The 17,553-nt window shown below is 41.1% G+C and overlaps 1 protein-coding gene across 1 annotated transcript in view; it reads right to left on the reverse strand.

The window, feature by feature from the left end:
• Window positions 1-628: 628 nt before the first annotated feature.
• Window positions 629-17,553, reverse strand: part of LOC133952143 (glutamate receptor 4-like) — a 59,406-nt gene continuing 42,481 nt past the window's right edge. Inside the window, exons 3-11 of the mRNA XM_062386458.1 lie at window positions 17,082-17,321; window positions 14,206-14,258; window positions 13,836-13,967; window positions 10,433-10,486; window positions 9,430-9,588; window positions 4,965-5,132; window positions 3,538-3,642; window positions 2,211-2,321; window positions 629-895 (exon numbers count right to left, since the gene is read on the reverse strand). Coding sequence (XP_062242442.1) covers window positions 860-895; window positions 2,211-2,321; window positions 3,538-3,642; window positions 4,965-5,132; window positions 9,430-9,588; window positions 10,433-10,486; window positions 13,836-13,967; window positions 14,206-14,258; window positions 17,082-17,321 — 1,058 coding nt within the window. The 3' untranslated portion in view covers window positions 629-859. The remainder of the gene's footprint in view (window positions 896-2,210; window positions 2,322-3,537; window positions 3,643-4,964; window positions 5,133-9,429; window positions 9,589-10,432; window positions 10,487-13,835; window positions 13,968-14,205; window positions 14,259-17,081; window positions 17,322-17,553) is intronic.

The following is a 17,553-nucleotide window of genomic DNA, read 5'->3' on the forward strand; positions in this document are numbered from 1 at the left end:
CATTTGGGTAAAACTGTCACATCCATGTGTATGTCAGGAGGGTTTTGGAACGTAACTTTACTTTGATACCTTTAATGTTTATAAAATAAAATGACAATGTCAGTGTTAAATTGTGTCATTTTATTGTCAAAATTCAAATCCTCCTGATGCAGGCTGTCATTATGTTTATGAGTGATGGCACTAATGTTTAACAAATGAAAATAACTTCTTCAATTACACCCTTCCATCCAGATGTTTGCATTTAGAAAACCTCTTAGAGAAGCTGAAACACAGTGTAGAGAAAATGTTGACCGAGTAGACTGGATGGAGCAAATTTACAGGGTGACAGAGCAGAAAGATAAAGATGGAGGGGAGAGCAGTAAAGTGAGGGCTGCAGGAGTGACCAGAAGACAGAAAATAAATGTTGGTGAGGTCATTTCTCCTGTAGGTGTTCTGAACAGTAACAGAGACTAGTGTGGTGATTGCGGTGTCCTCAGAAAGAGTAAAATAAGAATGAACAGGGACGTCCAGTGGTCCGGTGATTTTGCCACAGCATCCCACGCAGAGCTCTCGTCCAGCTGTGCTTTAGTTATGAGCTGAAGACATGAGCGCAGAGAGGAAGGCATCCCAGTGCCAGTGTCATTCTGTTTTAATACATGGCAAACCACTTCTAAACAGAATAAAATATACATCAAGAAAAAACGAAATGCAGTTATGAGAGAAAGAAAAAGAAAACAGACACAGAGCACAGAGTGTCCTTGTTCTGCGCTTGAGAGACAATCAGCCTATCACTGTCTGTCCTCTGTCTTTCCCGAGGGTTTACGACTCAGGTGAGTCTGCCTTTCAGTCTGTTGCTCTGCTCTGTCTGCAGACCCCGGCGTCAGTGTCGCAGCAGAGGCTTCCTCATCATCAGAGGCTGCAAAGAGGAGGAGGCGGCTGAGCTAACATTAGCCAAGGCCTGCTGAGGTCACCATCCACAGAGAAATGTGCAGGTGGAGGGGGGAAACAGGGAGATGAGCGGGCAGGGGATTGAAGAGATGGGTGGAATTAAAGACAGACAGCAAGACATGGTGAGAGACAAAGAGAGAGAGAGACAAAGAGAGAGAGAGACAGCATAGCAGCGTTGGAAAAAAGTCAGATGACAGACGTACGGACATGGGAGGGGAGCAACAGGGAAGGAACAAACTTCGAAATATTTCAACAGCGAAGTCAGATTGTTTCGCACAAAATTAATATAACACAAAAAATAGCCGCAAATACGTTTGTTCTAAAAGGTATTGTATATTGACTCAATGTCCATCTATTCAAAAGAGGTTTTTGTCACAAAATAATAAATTTAAAAGACATTGTTTTTATTTGCCTGTCTTGGGTCTGGCTCGATGCTTCCTCCCTGTGCTGACCTGACCATGTCTAGCCACTAGGGGCGCTCAAGTATATTGATTTATGACCACAGCAAAGTCTTTGAACAATCTTTCAGATATTTGTTCATGTCTCGTCACCGAAGGGAGCACCACTAGATATTTTGGTCGCACTTATGTGTTTGCTGGATGAATCAATGTGCCTCGAAACAAAATGCTGAGCTGCTGAAGCTCAAGCATCTGTGGCTTTTTTTTTTTTTTTTATCTCTGGGCTCAAATTAGTCTTTTGAGTTGCTTTCACTTGCATCACTTTGCATGCCCAATTGAATTAGACTGATCACATTTACAGGAAGGCCGCCATAAAAAGGCTGCAGATGGGTGGCGTGAAATAAAATGTAAGCAGAGGATGTGCACAAATCCAGCGATTAGCCTTCTTGTATCCTTATTTGAGGAAGGAGGAATAATTACTGGGCCGCAGACCGGTGTCTATGGGGAAGCCATTAGAGGGGACTGCACTGAGGTCACTTCTAAATGGTGATCTGAGGTCAGTTTTAGTTTTGCCTTCTAATGAGACATTAGTGCAATCTTCCAGCTGGATAAGCGCCACTCCCTCCTGGGTGTGCTCTGAGAGCTCCCTTCAACTTGTACAGCTCATCAAGTACCAACCTGATTTTTCAAATTCAGACTGCCTTTTTTACACTCCTATAATTTCTGACACTGAATATATATCCTGTGAGGCCTTCGAGGCAAATTAACCCTAGATTTTCATCAGAGTGATTTATTGGAATTAAATGGAGAAACAGAGATTTGGGTGAAACGTCTCTTTAACAGTAACAACCAAACAGAGACAAAAGCAGTCAGAAGGTACTTTACCATGATTGTGGAAACGACCAGGGTGCGGTTCACCATCGCTGAGCTGTCATTGGACAAGGTGTTTTCACTCTGGACCAACACAAGTTTGTCTATGTCGTTCCAGTAGCCGATCTGAGAGAAACAAGAGGGGAAAAGGAAGTGAAGCATGTTAATAAGAGTGATAAGAAAAAATAAAATTCAATCAATCAGACTTTACAGTAGAACAGAGTATTCAGGCCATTATAAAAAAAACGTCATAATTTAAAAAGAATAAAGTTGTAATATCATGAAAAGTTGTAAAATTACAGGAATAAAGTCACAATATTACAATAATTACACAATCATCCTCCTTCCTGGTTGTACCCAAGAATTTGTTTTATTTCTTTAGTCTTGTAAATCTATGAGATTTTTCTAATTAAATTACAAATTTAATCTCTATTCTCGATTTATAATTATTTTCCTTGTTCAACTCTAATTGATTTCGATCATGCATTTTTTCTCAATTAGGACTTATTCTGTTAATATTTCATCATTATACTTTGAATCTCCTCGATGTAATCATCTTCACATGACCCTGGGACTCTGACAATAAATCAATATCAAGAGGATACAAAACTAATAAAAGAGATATAAGAAAAAATAACCTGAGTCAGATGGAAAGAAAGGAATAGAAACATTAAAAAAAGTTTCAACAGAACTCGCTCACTCCAGCAAATTTCCCATTGGAACTGTAGAGGATATTGAGTGATATTGAGTGTAAGCCAAGAACTTTCAATAAGCGCACATTGCTGTCAAAGGAACACTTGAGAAGCTGGAACATGATGTTATGTCTTCATTATAGGTGCTACATGTATACTTTTTTCCCAGTAAAGACAGATTATGAGCACTTTAAACAAGAGATTTAGCTCCATACTTTTTCCAATTATGAAGAGGGATGATGTTGAAACTTTTCTTATTGACGTCACTGCAGTATTTTATGTTGCACCAGTCTTCCTCAAAGAGCTACTAAAACATACGCTGCGACGGCTCAATTGGTGTTATTGACCGATATTTATGCGTCACTAACACAGCTATTTGTTGGAAATTATGGGGATAATTGGGCAGTAAATGCATCCATTTAAAAAAATTAAATAACCATCATGAGGGATAAACCAACCGAACACACAAAATTGCAGAAATCATCATTTCACAGTAACAGTCAGTCTCGAGTATGTTCTGTCAGAGGAGGTTAAAAGTAAATCACAAAATTGTCTTACATAGGCTGACAGTCATATATTTTTTTGATGGCGTTAGACTCACAAATTCAAAGGATCATTAATATGGATTCCTATCCATGCGGAGTGCTCACCTTGCGAGGTCCGTTGCTCTTTAATTCAAACACGTCCATGGTGTAGTTCACCCTCCGGCCATAGTGATCGAACTGAATGTTCCCTGTCAGGCCCTGAATGCGCACCTAGATTTATAACAACAGTCATAGTAAGGGGTGCAGAAATACACAATAAATGGCTACTGCAGAAAGTATCAACAAATGTTCTAATCTTTTACTTGAAGTAGCATCAAGGATATGAATATGGATAGTCCTGTGAGAATGTCAGCTGTAGTAGTTCTAATAATAAAAGTCATTAGTCAGGAAAAAATTATTCTCTTCTCCACAAGGGGACAAAACAAGAGTCTTACATTCATAACTAAGTTAAAGTTAGAGTTAGTCTCCCAGGTCAGGGGTTGCATCTTTCAGAGGCTGCATTTGAGGACCGATGGCGTCACAGTGGCGCGACCAGTTTGTCCAATTTCAACGGCTCCTCCAAATGCAGCCAAGAAACGCGTCCTACCATGAAGGATCCAATGGGAGGATTCTTCTCAGGCCATCTTATCCCACGATTCATTGGGTGCTGGCGACAAGCTACTTTTCAAAAAGAGACTATTATAAAATGTGACCCTCATCATTGCATTGTGACAAGCTGGTGGCGCAAAGACAATCCTCAGTAGAGTAGGCCGTCTCAATTTGGTTTGGTCTTTGCAGTGTAGCTGCAGAGCTTATTGGTAATTGTTATTGTTCCAAGTCCAAGTCCAAAAGATTCCACGTCAATGCAATGTCCCCACAAGTATACATGTAGTGTGTGGGAGCACCATAAACTTCACATTTTCATCAAGCTCCATCATCAGCTCACATATTATATATATTATGAACGTACAATTTTTTTAACTTAACCTAATACAACAAATCTGATGACATTTCCATTGGCCTCGGCTGCAGTAATTAGCAAATGTTGGCATGCTAACATGATAAACCAAGATAGTGAACAAGGTGAACTTTAACCTCTTTAGTATATAAGCATTGTCCCAGTGAGACCTCATAACTCATCATAACAATATAAATGTGCTTGATACAGTGATCGGTGTTAAATATATTCTGACCTCTCATTCACATGTTGTGGCATATTTATTTTTTTACATTCATGTCAGGCTTCTGTTTTTTCCAACCGGTTCCTGTAACCTGCTGTAATTCTTACTAACACATCACTGGTTAAACATCATGTGGGTTTCTCTCTCTGAAATAAGATGTTAAGATGTCCAAGGAAATCATGTAGCTTAAATTCAAATTGATGATTAAAAATCATAAGGAATCTAAAGCAAGAACCACTTTACTGCAGTGGTTGATTTCGTGCTTTGAGACACAAACTGCTCACCTTGCTACACTGCAGTGTGTGTGTGTTTGTGTGTGTGTAACTTCCAAGCCATCCATGCTAAACTTTAACACAACACACTCAAGCCAACCTGTTTGAGAGCTCGCTCCATATCTATTCCTTGGTTCCATGGAGCAGCTGGATTGGCCAGGCAGTCACCGGCATTGCCACGGCGACTGATATCAATTTTCTGACGGCGCAGGGTGCGGAAGGCCTCGGCCATCACAAGAACGCCATCGTACGTTAGAGACGAGGTATACTGAAGAACAGAAGAGAAGACAGAGAGAGGGAAGAGAACATTTTACCATTTTGACGATTTTTTGAAACATTGGTGACGGGCAAATAAATAAATCCTTTGTAAATCCAAGTCCATGGTTTATCAGAAATGAATCCCCTCAAACTGGTAGTTCTCAGGTTGTGCAAAATATTTAAAATGTGAGAGAAGCATTAAAAATTGTCCTGTGAAAATTTTATGGGATCCAAACTTTGCACAGGAATATTCCCGAGCTGAGGTTTACAAACATAAACCTTTAAATTATACACTGAAAATAAGCTTTTAGTCAGAATGATCAGAAATGATTACATTAATAGAAGGAATTTTTAACAGTCTTGGAATCCAAAAGACATTGTGAAGTATGATGTGTTTGTGGTCAGTGTCATTTAAAAAAAATCGTCCAACTGATGTGCTCAATGTAGGTAGCTACAGGGCTTCATCAGCTTAGATACAATGTTTGATAAAGATGCTGATTCACCAGCTATACTGTGAACCTATGGAAGAACCAGTTAAAATAGCTCTACTACCGCAGCAGCTGTCAGACCACCCTAACTCCACATTAGCCATGCTGACCTGAGCCCTAATCAGTCACCGCTCTGTCTTTTATTTGACTTCCACAGTTAACACCGGTGAAGGTGGAGCAGGCAGCTTGTGAAAATGTAACATCCCAGTAAATGTGTCACTTTTAGACAGGTTATTTCTTTTAAATCCAGTCTGTGGGCAAAGTCCGACATCCATTAAAATGGTAAAATATTGTTGAAAAACTCCACTTCATCAGAGAGTTCCCACATATGATAACATTAGGAGTCATTACAGGATTTATAAGCATGATTACATTTGGTCTTATCCTGACAAACAGTTTTTGTTTATTGAATGATATGCCAAAAAATAGATAAAATAAAAATACAGGAAATTACTGTCATTAAATAAATTTAAAGTTGTGATCTTCAAAAATAAAAAATTATATTTTTGTTACATAATTATTCAATTTACGGCCTTGAGTGTTACATTTTATTTCATATTCACATTCTACTGCTGAATGTTTGTATATTACTGGTATTTTGATCTGTATTATTTTTTTCTTTTTTACAAGATCTATGTATAATTTCTAAGAAGATTTTCTTTTTTAATTCGAGGGGAGTTGTTCTCCATCTTTTGAAATTTTTACCAGCTTGACTCTACAAGGCACAGTCGCCCATTCGCACACACATTCATATAAGCATCGATACGCAGTTCTATCTATCATCAGTCTATCACACATCAATCAGACACTGATACAACAGCTGTCAGGGGCAATATGGAGTTCAGTGTCTTGCCCAAGGACACATTGGCAAAAGACAGTGATCGAACACCAAACCCTCTGGCGAGTGGACAACCCACTCTACCTCATTTGCCACAATGGCTGCACAAGCCTGCCAGACAATGGGCAGTGCCTCTGTTTGAAACTGCAAAATGACAACAAATAAAGGAACGACCATGGACAGAGTTTCTTTGTGGCTGTAGTGGCTTCTAACATGTCTGCGCCCAGGGACCCATTATCTCAAAGACGGGTTTATGAATGCAGCACATCAGAAGTGATTCTGAGTAAATCACAAAAAATTAAGAATTTGAAATGTGACAGACAGACTGAGGATCAATAAAAGAAAAGGCTATGAGACCATCAGTCCTTGATCCTTAATTAAACCCTTGAAAGTGGTGTTGAACCTGACGGATTGTTTGACAAATTCATTATCGGGAAGACACGGCACAGCGGGGAGCACCACCAGACACTCAGCAGCAGCACCCCCACCCATCCCCCACACACAGCCCCACACAGACAGAGGCAGTCAAACACACAGCGGGCCGCCTTCACATCGCCGCAGAAACAAGTGGCGAGATTAAAATGGAAAGAAAGAGGGAAGTCAGCTGAGAAACTCTGCTGATACTCTCCATGCCTCCGCAGGTAGTTCCCTCTCACACTCACACCCCCTGATTTATATCCCACAAGGCGTGTTTTGGATGGCTGCGCAACCATGTCATCCTCCTCTCATCTCTCCCTTTTGAAACTAAAGAAGCCTTTAGGCGAGCGACTGACAGATGATATCTATTGAATTCAAATCGAGGAGAAAACAACAGGAATACGGAGCCAACCATCACACAGTTTTCTGTCTCCGTCTGGGGGGAGACAGGAACACTTTGGAACTCATAGAAAAAAGTGTTGGATTTGAAAACATTTCTAGGATCAGCTCAAATCTCCAAGATCAACTCAAATACACCAAGTCTAAACAGATTTCCTCTTTTCATACTTCACACTGTAGGCATGATCACTTTTATCGGATGAATCATCATGAGAAGATTTTCTCCTGACTTTTCTTCTATTATCATTATCAGATCAATGTTTGAATTGGCCCTAAAATGTAATTATGAACAAAACCTAACCTGCAAATTGAATTACATTCCCAAGAGCCTCAGTTGCACTTATTTCAACTAAACGTTAGTATGTTAGAGCTGTCATTTGAGCATGGTCGCGCTGTCATTTGAGCATGTTAGCATGGGGATGTAAGCTCAAAGGATCACTGTACCTAAGAACTGCCTCACATTGCGGTTAGCACGTCTTTAGACTTGTGTAATTTCAAATCATGTAGGAATTCTGCATTATGACAATATGGACTTTTTGTTATTCATATGACACTAGGAAAATGAAAGGAAGTCAAAAGAGGGGTATGGTCAAGTGCTATATACATATGTGAAGTTCAAAATGATTTTTGCAGTGCTGTATAAATAATCTCACAATACACTGTGTCATGGAACATAGCTGAGGCAGAGTAATGACATACCCAAAAAGTTATTTCCTTATTTTTCATGACAAATAAGGCGAGAAATTGAAACTAAATATTAAGACAGTAGCTTAAGGCTTATCTGGACATGGATTTCTAACTTATAAAATGAGCTTTGCAATGTTGACTGGCAACCATTAAATTATTTTTACATGGGCAATTAGTGATTACAGATGCCCGATTATGTATTAAGTATGCTAAAAAAAACATCAACCAATTGAATCAGAGGGAATGTGTAGAAAGTGAAATGGATATAGTTGAAAAAACCTGCTGTCACTTGGAGAAGATCTTTGTGATCACCAGCATCGAGATTGAATTTCGATGAAGTTCACATACTACTTTGCCAGGTCACTGATCATTTTCATTACATAAAACTATTTCTCCAGGCACACAAGAGCTCATTTCAATCCACAACAGTCTAGAATCACTGGTTGAAGAAGTTTTGATTGATGGCTAAAAGCAGCTACAGCTCAAAATCCAGTCTCCGATGCAAAGAGGGACAAGTCCATTCTTTTCACGATCCACATTATTAGTTCTACTTGGCCTCAGGCTATGAGATGGCCCAGGGCTAACTGAGCTCAGTTTTTACACAGCACCAATTAGCCTACAGCAGTTTGGAGGCAGCTGTTGTCACTGGTGGTATCTGGTTTCCCGTCATTGTGTTAAATCATTCACCATTGTTTCCTTGTTTGCAAAAGCACAAGGGAAAGCTCAACCTTGTGGGGTTGCAATAAGGAAATAATGTTTGAATACAGTTTATCAAATATATTTACTGTTGTGAAAGAAGTAAATACTCACAGGTGTTTGACTTGAGATGTGTATCTAAATGTGTCCACTGGGTGTCCACTCTCAAAATGCGACATCATTTAAGAGCATTGTGTAAATGTTACAGGACAATTGACATCTGCTAATGAGAATTCATCAGGTGAATCCGACGATAATGATTGGTCCATTAACACAGGTCCCTGGGTGACAAATGTCACACCTGTAATGATGGAATATGACCTTATCATTTTTAGTTGGCCATGTCGTGTGTATCTCCTGAAAATATCTGCATGCACGTGGGCATGAGTCAAGAGAGCAAGGGACAAAAAGCTGCATTGTGATGCATTTTTAATCGGACGTTGGACTGGACATATTTCCATGTAATACATTCCCAAATCAACTGCGCTTGGCTGCAGATCAGCAGCCAGTCAATAGAGGTGCGCTGAGGGAGGAACGAGGGACAAATACGGATACAGAGAAGAAGGTCAGAGTCAAAGAGGGTAAATAGAAGCACACAATAGTGACAGAGGAAGAGACACGGAGAACGAAAGAAAACACTGAATTTGGTAAAAGAAGAGGGAATATAGAGTAGAAGACCTGTCACCAAAACTAAATATGAGTGTATGTGTGTGCACCCTTGTCCATATTGCAACCACTGCTATTCCAAATGACAATCGCTAATTGTAAGGATGCGTTCTCACCTTAGGTGGGCTGTCAGATCCAGGGTACTCCCTCTGATCCAGTTTGTTCCAGCGCTGCATCAATTTAATGACCATAGGCCTGCCAAAGTCCACCAGCTGGAAACCAGTCACGTTCGCCCCGCCATGCATGAACCTCTCCAGAGATATGTCCTTAAAGCCCTGAGAAAGAAGGAAAGAGAGAGAGACACACAAAGAAAGAAAGGAAGAAAGAAAGAAAATACAAAGTAAAATCCTTCAACATCTGACGGTGAAAAGTGGAAATGTGTGAGCTTGTGCCCCTTTGCTGACGTTATCATACTCCACATATTGTTACAGTTTACCTGATTATTTATAACCCTACTTAATATGGAGTGACTTGCACAGCTGTGAGTGTGACTCCATGCAGTGCAACACTTCACAGTGAAGTAGTCGGGAAGTGGGATCCATTTGGGAAATGGCCAGAGACAGAGGCAGGCAGGGAGTAAAGACATGTGAGGGTTATCCTGGGTTGATGGATGCTAATTGCTAAAAGCTCTGAGAGCCTGCGTAGATTGGCCTGAGCGCGGTGGTCCCTTTTTTCACAGTCCCTGAGCGACCTGCTGTTCAACAGATTTCAGGGATTAAGGTTGTAGCAATACTTCATCTACTGACATGGCTTCATGGTGTCCTACAGCTGAGAATCTGTCAATAAGAGACTAATGGTAATATGCACATTTTGACGTCAATGGGAAAGTTGCAATTTGGTGGGAATATTAAAAACATGGAGCTTGCCAAGATGGCTTGTTTGTTCTGCTAAGAGCTTAAGAACAATTTACAGCTTTAGGACAAATCCACTGTTGAAGCAGGGGTAAGTAGGGTCTTGACTTTGTATCATGGCAGATTCTAGCTGGTTTAAAGCTTCACATTTATAATGTTTACCAGCCTGTTGTAGATTCAAACAATTGCTGTCGGAATTCATGTTAAAGCACAGTCACAAACACATCACAAAATATCAGCTGACAGCAACGGCATTTAGGGTTCTTACCAGGTTTGCTACGATGTAATGGTAACCTTTCACATGTTTCCCCACGCTGACAGCCTGGAAGAAACACAGGGAGAGATATATGGTGTTCAGTTCAACGACAAGCGTGTAGTTTAACAAACCAGGGAGATTCAGGATTCATGATCAATTAATTGGCTTTTTAAAGTTTTTAGGGTCCAAGGTAGGAGATGCCAAGGGCAGAAGGAGATTTGCATCGATCTGTGGCTCCCTTGCTTTTGTGAATGTGGTTATTATGATTAAAAGAAGAGGTAGAGATGAGCCTGCAGTGACCTCATCGGTTGTTGGGACCATTCTGACTCATAAGCATTTGTGTCTTGGTGTATCTAAAGTGCTTCACTTTCAGACCAATTGCCGGAAGTTGATACAGCGTTAAACAATAGAAGAAGAGAAAGATGGAAAACGGCTCAGAGGGATGCTGGAAGTCTTCACCTACTATTGATATGTTTGAATGAAGAGCATGCTAATTTAGCTGGGAGTCACAATAGATTTATTTACCAGTGGCGACAAAATAAAATGAAATGAATCAGTTAATATTTTCTCTTTGATCGGTAAAGTTGGCAAACTGACAACATTCCAATGTCAGATGCCAGGCTACAAACCAATCAATGTCTGATACAAATTGAGAATTATAATATCTACACTTTTGTATTAGCAATTATTGTAGGTAATAGAAAAATAAATTTTCATGTTTCCCTTTAACCCTTGCCACTAAAGCCTTATGAGTATGTGGTGAATCTCATATAACTTAAAGATAAAAGAGTCCGCGAAGTCACTTAACACTGAATTGACCTTAACACCTTTTCTGTTCCACTTCATGCACTGTCAATACATTGCTCCCTGTAAAGCACAATTATTACGGCCTATCGGTCTTGTGTGAAGTCAAACTGAAACGTGTGATGTTATTGGTTTCATCATTTTATCCGCACAGTTGGGATAGAGTGAAATATGGCGAGTATTAACGTGGTGCATAAACCGAATCAATAACTTCCTCACGTTGGATTTTTCTTTCCTCCACCCACACATATCAACAGCTTTCTACCGATACAGACAGATGCACGCACACACCAATGCGCTCAGATCGCAGCTGGCAGGGCGAGACAAACAGAGCACTGTCTGTCTCAGAGCAGGAACACTAGCCAATGCCAGCACAGCAGAGGCCACTGTGATGGGAGTGTGTGTTTGTGCCTGTACGCCTCTCAGTATACACTTGTGTGTGTGTGTGTGTGTGCGTGGATGTGCGTGTGTGTCCGTCTGTCTGTTCAGTCACCACGGAAGCCAATTAAAAAACAGTCTGTCAGTCTGTGTCTAGGATGCTGCTGCTGATGTGGGATTGTGTAGCTGAATGTGAATGTACTGCAGAATCTTCTGTGTTTGTGTGAGTGTCCTGCTTGTTTGTCTCTAGCTTGTAGCATGTACTAATATGTGTATGAGTGGTATTAGGGTTTTATGATTGCATGTTTAGCATGTTTTTGTGAGTGTTTGTCTGCATGTCTATCAGGTTACGCTTAATTTTCAGACTTAAGGTGAAAGTTATGACGTTTTGTCCAATAAGAGAAAAACACAGTGTAAAGGTCAGGGTACATAGTGTGCGTGTGCTTGTATGTGCCAGCATTGTGAGGACCAGATTGAGTTTTAGACATTGGGACACTGAGGATGTTTTGACCAGTCCCCAAATTCAAACCGCTGTTATGTTACGAAGTAGGTTCAAAGTTGGGTTAAGAAGTTGTGATCGTTGAGGTGAGTGTGAGATCCTTAGGGATTAATCAAATCAATGAACGTCCTCACGATGAAGAAGCTTGGACATGTGTGTGTGTACGTATTTTCTTGCATCTGTGTAAATGTATGTGACATTGAGTTTGTCCGATGTGCACACAGGATCAGATGTTATGACAGGTGGCAGAACCAATGGGATGTCACTCTGAAACCTGAGTCAAAGGGCACACACACACACATACACACACATCTGCAGCACCTGTCAGAGCTTGAGGCGTAACCATAAAAAAAAGACAGATAATCTAATGAACTTAGACAAGCATAGATTGTCAGAGTGTGTGCATATGCTGTGTGTGTGTGTGTTTGCGTGTGTGTGTTCATACGGGCTCAAAATCTGAAGTGGACAGTATGGTGTGTTTACTGCAATAACACACTGATGTGGCTGCTGGGGAAGCCACATTTTTTTTCATTGCACAACTGCAGGGGAAATCTCAAATGTTGTTTTCTTTCCAGATGTCAGAAAGCATCAGGACTTGTGTTGCAGCTCGCTGACCGGAGCCGACAGCAGGCAGACACGCACCAGTAACATAGTGGAAAATACAAACCAATGCTCTACTACAACAATTAGTGATATAATGCTGACTCTAAATGCTACAAAATGTTCTCTCATGTTCATTACTAGCCACAGCCTGTTCTGCGGACTGTGGTCTAAGGTGGTAATGATGTGTAACTGTGTGGTTGCAGCCCACTGGCGATCGTTGGACAAAGAATTAACAGCCAATATTTTGAGGCTTTAGATGCAGACAACAGATATCTGGACCAAGTCTCCACCTTCCATTCACTGTGCACTGTTTACAGTCCGAGCCCAAACAGCAACTCCTTTTATTGTTTTAGGTCATTTTGGCCACTATGAATGCGGACCCATTCAGAAGCTGATGATAGCCGATGCGTTTCGGTAAATTCTTGATCTCCTCCAGTTGCTTTTGAATCTCTTCCTCCTGCTCCCAGCTCCTGCTGCAGGCTCGCCTCCAGTGCGCCACACCTTCTTCTCTGGGTCTTTTTGAGTGAACAGTACAGACAGTCTCTGAACGCTTTCATGCAACGCTGCCTTTTTGTGAATCTTTTGAGGAGCTACAACTCCCAGCTGATTCCTTTTGAACATTCATGAAGTTATGGTTAAAATACTATGGGAAAATATTGATATTCCATTTTTTTATTTATTATTTAATAAGAATAAGAAACACTAACATTTTCGTATCAATAAGAAGAAGTGGGGAGGTTTTTTTTGCTACAACCTCGTGGAGGAAGCTTGACGTTTCCGGCTCTGATCAGTTAATGAGACTAATCATCTGTACCTGATTTAAATGTCAATCAGTTTGAGCATCTTCATTTTGATTGAGGTGTTTTTATGCACCAAAGATTTAGAAAAAACTCTGATTATATTACATATTCTTATGGTTTTGCTTTTAATTAATTTCAATGTTGTCTTTTATTTGTTTGATTGATCAGCATTGTTGATATAAGTGGTGGAAGTACCACTACAACATTGTAAAATGCTCCTTAAGTGAAAGTATAACAGATCCAAAAATGTTGTGACATGGAAATTGGAATTGCAGTTGTGTGGTTATCGTTGTGTGCTAACCCAGTTTGGTTAATATTTTTAAACCATTACCTGTTCTAGGATGTTCTGGAGTCTCTCAGGCTCCAGATCGATGACGTATTTTCTCTCTTGACGTCGATCCAGGTCCTCGAGGAGCCGGCGATACGCTGCCTCATTGAAACTCTCCACGCAGATTGCGCTCACCTGAGTGAAAATACATGTATGAATATATGTATATTTATTGCATGTATATATACATGCAAACAGCATTTAGGAATACGGACAAGCGAGCAAGGCAACCACAAAAAACAAAATGGAATATTGTGTATGCAGCGTGTGTGGTTTGGGTCAATTGCATATGTATGCTGCAGGAGATTCTGAGCGATTTTTTGTGTTTGTTTGGTCTGTTACCAAAAATGCACGTGTTTGTGTGTGTCCTGACCTGCCATCCGTTCTGCCCTGCTCTCTCCATAATTGCCTGCAGTATTGCATAACCTAGACAACAGAGAAGAAAGGAAGAAAAAAAGAGAAAGAAAGAGTTAGCTGTACTAGGTGAAGGCTATATTGGGCCAGTGAGGATTTATAGGTCAAATCACGGGAGAAGATATGACAATGAAACATATCTCAATATTACAGCATTATTAATTCATAGTATTGGCACACAGTGTATTTTTTTAATCTCAATAACGATGGTAATCCGAAACATACGCCATGAGATAGTATGCGAATTGGATAAAAACGACTTTAAATGTCACAATTCACCCAAAGTCCCATCCACGTGAAGAGAAACTGACAGATCAACAGAGCAAACGTCTGCATAGAACACAGTGACACACGTGTACAACAACACAATATCTCTCTCTCACACACACTACACACACTACAAAATGTTACCCTGTGTTTTCTATTTTTGTGTGGGAGTTTTTTACTGGTTGAGTTGAAGCAAAGAGCACATCTGAAGCCTCAGCAATCATGGTGTGGAAGTATATGTGTGTTTTATTGAGTCTTGACGTAGTAAAAAATTGGAGCCTGTTATTCTTTGTGTTGTGTGATTGTGTTTTTACCTTCCCAGTCTTACCAGTGATAAAACACACAAGTTTAAATGACTGTATTTGTGTCAACCGTTGAACTTGCCAGGGAGCTGTTTATGTGATTTGTTTGTAACATCTGTGCTTACATTCATTCAGGCACGCACATACATTTATCTACTGGATGTGAATTTATGCACATCTGGATACGTATATGTGTGTGTGTTTGTGTGTGTGTGTGTGTGTGTGGAGCACAGCAGAGCAGAGAGCATAAAACAGATCACAACGTTTCTGCCCATTTTCCACCACATTACCGGCAGCGGGGCCTGATGGGAGCCTATAATGAAGGGCCCTGCCTCGGCCAAGTCACGGGTGAGCACAGCCCAAACTCTATGCATCCATCCTTCGCTCCATTTGCCTTCTCCTTTTTCTTTTCCCTCCTTTTTTCTCAATCTTCTTCCTCTCTCTGCTATACACGACTGTATATCCCTAGAGGTTTGTGATCCTCTCTGTCCTCTTTCTCCTCCTTTCTGTAATTTCCCCCTTTCTCCCCCTTCACTGCCTCCCATCAACCTTTCCGATCTCCTTTTCTCGTCTCATCCCCCCTCCACCTTGCTTGTCTCCTCCTCCCTTCGTTTCACATGCTGTCTTTACTTCCTCTCCTTTTGGCAGTTCCACCAGCTCTGCTCACCTAACCTGTCTCCCTTGCTCCCCCTCTCTCCTTCTCCTGCTCCCTCATCTCCCCCCTGGGTACTAACCCAGACAACCTGGACCAGAGGGAGGCTGGCAGAGGCACAGACAAAGCACACTGAAATACACACACAAACACACACACACACACACAAACACACACACACACTGTGCTGCTCACAGATTCCCGGACACGCCACTATTCTGTGGTCTGGGGACGCTGCGTCATGTTTGACCTGTGTGTCTCTCCCTGTGGCTGGGAATTAGACTCTGTTTGTGTGTCTGCATATGTGCGTGGCAGAGAGAGATACAGAGAGAGAGGGATGGGGCGGGCTGGAGGGATGGAGAAACTAAGAGAGAGAGAAAACGTGCCAAGAATTCCATGACAGCAGTTAGAGGCTGAGACTGTCAGCTGTGCCTGCCTCACATGGTACGTGGGATGGTTAAATGAAAGGCAGGTTAAAACTATATGAGTTGAGGCCGAGCCCAAGATTCTTACAAAAAAGTTCAAAATTACACCTTTGTTTTTGCAGCCGTATCTTTCCACCAGGAACTCGTGCAGCTCTTGCCTTTGTGTTTTAATACGTGGGAAAGCAAGGCTTCATTTGGGAGATAAATCAAGGCTAAAACAATCCCTGGGAAACCGACTTTTAACAAGATGATCACAACTCGATGATATTCTAATATTTTTCTCCACGTGCCCTTTCTCAACGAGCCCAAATTAACTCTTCATGCAAAGAAAGTGTTTTGAACCAGACTAATTGGGAAATCTATTTTAATCATCTAATAAAGTTTTGAATTTAGGCCCAGGGATTGAAGACAGCAGATCTACCCAGTTAGCTCTTGTTATCACAGCAGAGCTCTTGAATCTCTGGCAGCGCCATCACAACACAATGCTGCTGCACTTTTACTCTATTTAACAGTTCGATAACAATGACAGTCGACTGCAATACCCTAAATAACAGCCAACAAGGAAGAGAAATGGGGTAGGAAACAGATAATTGAAGGCCAGGTCTTAGTTAGTTAGTTAAACTTTTCCGCTCATGCATTTCTTACCCTCTGTCACAGAACTCACAGATTAAAGGCTCATTTAGGCTCAACATTAGATAAGTATATGGAAAATGAACAGAGCCTTGTGTTCTGCGTTTATTTTGTCTGTATTTGCTCCGGCTTCCGAAAGCTAATGGATATGGATGGAACAGACAAAAAGGAGCAGAACCATCATATATTGTCTCATATAACACATCATATAACAATTTATCGCGTCCTCCTTTCCTATGTTCATGTATGTTGTTGTTTGACACTCTTGACTCAATGCTGACCTCCAGTTGATGTATTGCTTGCATATACGCAATCATTAACGATGCTGCAAAGTTTATGGGCCGTGACAGCTTCATCGTTTTAAATGGACGTATCTCTTCTCATGCGGAAAGGCAGCATAACATATTTTTTTAATTTTGAACTTTTACATCATAATAAGGACCAACCAGCCCCAGTTGGATTCACTGGATCTTTATAAGCCTAGCCTTGGGTGCAAAGCAGTCAAATTCTTCGGCATTTCATTCTGTACCCGCAGCTCTTTGATAAAATATGAATTTACCTCTGTCTGTGTCGTAGAGGAAGACAAAGCGGTTCCAGTCGTAGTGGTCCAGCAGTGAGAGCAAAGCCCCTCTGATGGACGGCCGGAGCTGCAGGGTGAACTGGGCCTCTCCTTCGGTGGGGAAGCTGGGTGTCACCAGGCTGATGTGCAGGGCCCCACAGAACGACGTCAGAGTGTTCACCGAGCGCTTGTCGTAAAGGCCGAAGATGGCAAACACCCCCCTTGAATACTGGGAACAGACTGATGTGGGGAAGAGGAGAGATGGTGTTGGGGATAGAGGGATCAGGATGGAAGAAGGGAAAAAAAAAGAGATTAAATTGAAGGCAATCAGAAACAGACATCTAATGTTTTTCAAAGCTTTGCATTGTATTGGTAAGTGACTCCTCTTATCTGTGGAATCTGATTAAACATATCAACCACTTGAAATGAATCACAGCTCCGCCATGTCACAGCTTTAACATTATCAATTATA

The sequence above is a fragment of the Platichthys flesus genome, chromosome 4 (assembly GCF_949316205.1).
Source record: "Platichthys flesus chromosome 4, fPlaFle2.1, whole genome shotgun sequence".
NCBI lineage: Eukaryota > Metazoa > Chordata > Actinopteri > Pleuronectiformes > Pleuronectidae > Platichthys > Platichthys flesus.